The following is a 5,434-nucleotide window of genomic DNA, read 5'->3' as shown; positions in this document are numbered from 1 at the left end:
TTGAAACTTTGAGCGGACCAGTTTTGAATCGTGGGCCATATGTTTGACACCCTTGCTTTAGAGAATTGCCATTAGAGACTGCTGTTAGCACAATACCAATAACATTGTTTTAACAATGTAAGGTAGAAAGAGCCAAAGAAAAAAGCAGGCTGAAACATCACCCAAAATTAGAATAATTAAAAACAATTATAAAAAATAATTGTCAAGAGGATAGCTTTAAGATAACTAAGATGAGCTGAAAGAACTCGACATTAACCTAAACATGAGCAAACCCACCTAGATTAGACCAAAGAACTAATGAAACTGTTGCACAGGAATAAAATAACTGTGTTACGCAGTGTTAGAGGACAACTGGTGACCTATACCTGCCTGTTGGTGCACTGTAGGAGGAAACTGGTGTACCTGGATATCTACATGAGGAAAACATGAAAACCCAACAACAAAGGGAGCATCGGTTACAACTGGGAATCAAACCTGAAACCCTCTTGTTGTAAGGCTAAAGCACTTACTAACTGCAAAACTGCAAAAAAAAAAAAAAAAAAAAAACTATTCAAATAACTAATTAAAAGACAAAGTCCTCTTCCACCGTGTGACTAAAATGTAAAAAAACAAACATGAATTAATTCATTAACACCATTCACAGTACAACCAGTGTACACCAGCTCAGCAAAAGTTTTGCAAACTTTCTTAAAGTGCAAAAAAACAGGATTTTCTATCTTAAAGTTCTCTCTCCTTCTCACACACTCTCACACACACGCACACGCACAAAAAAAGATTTGTGAGGAGGGCAGCAGCCTGCTGGGTAATCACTCGCCATCACTTCCCCTCGGCCTTTTTTGTGAATGGAGCTCATTATGCATGCAGCCTCCACGCAGCTCCATTCACAAGCAGCGGCAGCAGCAGCAGCTCCCTCCTCTGTGTGCACGGCTGCGTGGATCTCACTCCACTCAGCCTAAATGACCACAAACGGTTAACGGACGGATTATAAGATGGATGGATATTTGGACCAGCAAGTGCCTTACACTTTAGCAAATGTACGTATGGATCAACTCTCTTCTTACTTTCATTGCCTTTTACCTAACGTGTTATTTCCACATCTCGACTGCCGGGGCTTTATCTCTGCGTACGCGACTTTTCTCCCCTCTCGCTGAAGCTGCAGCGTGAGCGCAATGGAAAACAATTCCTCCGCGCGCGTAAAAGCGACACCAAATGTTAGACAGTGTCGTGTTTTCTAATGTCTATAAGCGATTTCTTTTTCACTCCGTGGAGAATGCTGTCCGCGCAGGCAGCGCGTCAGTCTGTGCCAAACGGTCACTTTGGTTCAGGCGCAAACAGCGCGTTTTTTCTCTCTCTCTCTATTTCCCCCAAGATTGTCTCCACAGCTGAGAAATGTGTTGTTGTCTCAGCAGAGGAGGCTGATGTTCACCTATAACTGCTGTAGGCTTCATTTCCCAACCACAAACCAATCATTTTTTTATATTATCAAAAAAACTCAACCAGTCAAAGTTTGTGTTACACTGTATTTTGACCAGATTTGGCACAAGTCACACACAAACCGAGTTTTTCCAGGACAGTAAAGAAACCATAAAGCTTTCTACTTTTGTTTTTGTTTTGTTTTGTTTTTTTATTTTTATTTATGTGTTGAAAATGCCCAACTGGACTGTGACTCTAACTCGTCTGTTAACATCTCTGGGTTTGACAGAAGACGCTAGGAAATGGGCCCCTAAATAGACTGTTGATGGCAGCAAAAAGGAAATACATGGACACAGAATTACCCCCTCAGGACTCTGAAGGTAAAGTAGGAGAGGATTTTTTTTGTTTGTTTTGGCCTCATTTGACTTTTCATTTGACTTGTTTCATGATGCCATCATGCAGTGTATTGATTCTGTGTGTTTTTCTCTCTTTTTAGACCTCTTCCAGGATTTAAGCCAACTCCAAGAGACATGGCTCACAGAAGGTGAGACGTGCCGGCAGGCTGGTTATGCTCTTACTCTGGGCTTTTCATCTGTTTATGACAGCCACTGAGGCTGACCATGTCTCTGGTCTGAACGCACCGTAGGAAACAGAAATTCACAAAGCGATACATTCGAGTTTTCACTCAGGAAAACTGTTACTTTGTGACTGTGGTGCTGTGAATGTTATGATCGTGGGCACAGAAAGCCAAAGGCGATTTGTGAGTTTCTGGTGCTGAAGAGACTGGATTTTCTGATGCAACTCACTCACTTTTAGGCCGTATTACTAGGATAGAAGCTTTGGAAAACACAGTCCAGACATTATTAACTTTGTTCATGTCCTATTTTGGCCAAGTTGGCACGTCCCGGCTCTGGTAGCCACTAGCCAACGCAAACAAACAGGCTGTTTGGCTTGTGTCCCTCAAAGCCACACAGCAATAAAGGAAGGTCCAATTTATAAGCTTGATAAGTGCATTGATGACGTGAGTCTTGATGGAGTGATTAGACTTCAAGTCAAGAGAGGGGGAGGGGTGGGGGAGGGCAGCAGAAGTTGTAAGTTCTAATGCCTTATTTGTGTGTTAACCTGGGGCTCAGTGGCTGCTGTGGGAGTGTGGCCATTAAATGAGGATTGCACCAGGAGGTGTGAGATTTGTCGTGTTGGTCGCTTTGATGTGGAGGTTTAAAAGGATTTTTATTGTAAAATTAAACCACACCAGTCGGATATAAAGTGCCACGCTAGTCAAAAGTGTTTGCCTTATTGTTGGCTGACTTGGATATTTAACATTGTTTTTTGAATATATATTTATAATTATTTTCTAAACATGCTACCAAGAAAAAAAACTTTGATAGTTTCCAGAACTTTTTTGCAGAAGTTTATTTGATTTTTTTTCCCCAAGTTAAAAAATATAAAACCTAATTTTAAACACATTTTTAGACATGTTGAGTGCTTTGAGTGTATATACAATGTACAGTAAATGCGTTTCTCTGTTGTTATGGCTCCTGCTGACTTTTATGATTATCTCTCACAATGAAAATGTGCCAACATCGCCATAAAACTGTAACAGTGAGCTTCAGTAATGGCTATGAGTCATGCACGGTAGACAACAAGTCAATTATGGAAGTGATGAGCTGTAGCCAGTGACCGTATGTTTACACGCACATTTAAGTTAAGCAGCAGTTAAAGCTCAACCAGGCCATTTAATTCAACTGCTGTCCATGTCTCATAATTTTAAAAAGCATTTTCTTAAGACATCTCTTATGGATTTTTAACCAAATTGGATTTGACTTTGGTACAACAGGCGATGATTCACTTCTGTTAGTATTGGCCTATTTCCAGTTGATGTTGTACCAGGTTAGTTAGCTACAAGTTACAATTCTAGAAGGATTCCTTGTATTGTATATTTCTATCCCTCTTGATTTAAATTGTTCCAGCGGTAAAATACAAGGTATTAGCTATTGTTCTATTTACAGACTACTTAAGACAATGAAAAGTTGAATGTAATTTGCAAGTGTAAGTAATGTTACACTTAGGTGTTGCTAAAGCTTCCTGTTCAAAGCTTTGTAGGTGACTAAGCTTAAGCTAATTCTAGTTGTCTTTTTATGAATTGTTGTTTTTCAAATCATTTTTGAGACACCTTCTGTACTAGCGGTCTTATTTAAGTCAGGATATTAATGCTTACAATGAGCTAACAATGCCAGCGGATGTCACTTTTTTTCACACGATAACGCTCAACTGCAACATCCAAATGTGTTTTTCTAACCCTGGGCTTAGTAATATTCAACCTGAGCTCTGTGGAACTGATGCAGCCAGCCAAATCTTGTCCAAGAAACATGTTGTTTGTCTAACGACCAGTCAGATCTTTCAGTAGAACCAGCTGCTTGGCCAAACCACTGTTTATGACAAGCAGGACAGCATGCGAGTTAGCTTTCTCGCCTTTTTAGATGCGGCATCAAGAAACTGGCTGGTTAACTTCACACCAGCGTCTCACACAGACAAAAACAAGAGCCAGACCCAATAAAACTGTAACAATGGGTGTCACTTCAAAGTAGAAGCCCTACTATTTACAGATTTGACAATAAAGGCCACCATATATGGGTTGGTTCATGCAACAAGGTTCAAACGGACTGATTTTAACAGTTGACTTTTGTTAGTTACATTAGCTGGTTGGAGGGTTTTCTTTAACACTGCAATGGCTGAATCTAACTCTACTGTACATGAGTTGCTCTCCTTTCAGTAACATTTTTTACTATTAATAACCATTTTAATTCTCCAGGACTTATTTATATTGGCTATTATTAAAAAAATACATTCCTGTCTTGTGAAAATTGACTACCTTAAAATGGCCTCTATTGAGTTAATAACAGAAGAAAAAAAACAAGACTTTACACTAGGCTTAAAAAAATAAACCCACTTTCAGAGGTAGCCTTAATAAATTTAAGTTCACAAGTAAATAAATGAGGTTTTCTTTTTTTCATTCAGTGTATGTACAGACAATCTGTCTGGCCGTCTGCTTGTTGTTGACTCACAAAGAACATGGGAAAACGGGGCAGGACAGAACGATGGAAGTGTAACTTTATCAAAGTGTGATTTGACTCTAAGTACTGGCTTGTTTTCAGCTTCCCTGGCTTAGACCTCTGCTTTCCTGTTGCATTAATTAAAGACCTTCATGACTGATTGCAGTTGTGAGGGATTCACCAAGATTGTAAAAGCGGGTTAGCTGTAGGGAGACTTTTTTTTTTTTTTTTTTTTGAGCGGAGCAGACGCTGGTGAGAGAATAGAAGGTGAGGAGCTGAATGGCAAGAGTTCAGGAGCTTGTCACATCTTGTCTTATTTTGGCCTTTGGGTTTATACGAATGAGGCTGCTTAGCGCCGCCCAGGATCTCCTGCTGAGTGAAAAAAAAAAAGTAATTCAAGGTGTCTAGAAGCATCGAGGAGAACATGCGTCTGCGCTCGTATAAACACTTTCCTTCTTGTGCTGTCTTGCATCTCAGAGCCCCTTACGAGGGTTTCCTGGATATAAATCAGATGCACGTGGAAGCGCGTTCACACACACACACACTCGATGGGCTGTGCGACAGTCCGATGGCGAGCATCCTTTTGTCTTTTCCCTTTACATTTTAAACACATTGAAACTAGTTGAAGTGATTGATTGTTGAATCTGCTCAGCTGAACAGTGGGTCCTGCTCTGTCTCAAACGGACGTTTCATTTCTGCCCCCAGGCTAAAGGGCTGAAAAGTTAAATAGTGGGGAATATTATTATGGTAAAGAAAACTACAGGATGTAGTATTGTATTAGAGATTAATATCATTTATCTGAACATGCCCCCAGAACATCGTCATCCGGTTTCCTCTGCACAGGAAGGACAAGTGTGGCGACAAAATAGTAGATTTGAATTTTTAAAGTTTTTTTTCTCTCTCTCGGTTTCTCTTTCACTCGTTGTGTTTTTCTATCTATGCTGTGTGGTATTGTCTGAAATCTGCAG

At 40.1% G+C, this 5,434-nt stretch overlaps 1 protein-coding gene across 2 annotated transcripts in view; it reads left to right on the top strand.

Annotated features, from left to right (window-relative positions):
* The first annotated feature begins 351 nt into the window (after positions 1 to 351).
* etv4 (ETS variant transcription factor 4) overlaps positions 352 to 5,434 on the top strand; it is a 29,515-nt gene continuing 24,432 nt past the window's right edge. Inside the window, exons 1-3 of one of the 2 annotated variants that reach the window (XM_017034173.2) lie at positions 352 to 1,034; positions 1,703 to 1,793; positions 1,910 to 1,957. In XM_017034173.2, coding sequence (XP_016889662.1) covers positions 990 to 1,034; positions 1,703 to 1,793; positions 1,910 to 1,957 — 184 coding nt within the window. In that variant the 5' untranslated portion in view covers positions 352 to 989. The remainder of the gene's footprint in view (positions 1,035 to 1,702; positions 1,794 to 1,909; positions 1,958 to 5,434) is intronic. The other variant, XM_008314414.3, reaches the window with a different exon arrangement.

Source organism: Cynoglossus semilaevis, chromosome 8 (assembly GCF_000523025.1).
Source record: "Cynoglossus semilaevis isolate Cse_v1.0 chromosome 8, Cse_v1.0, whole genome shotgun sequence".
Taxonomy (NCBI): domain Eukaryota; kingdom Metazoa; phylum Chordata; class Actinopteri; order Pleuronectiformes; family Cynoglossidae; genus Cynoglossus; species Cynoglossus semilaevis.
This window is presented reverse-complemented; position numbering and strand designations above follow the sequence as displayed.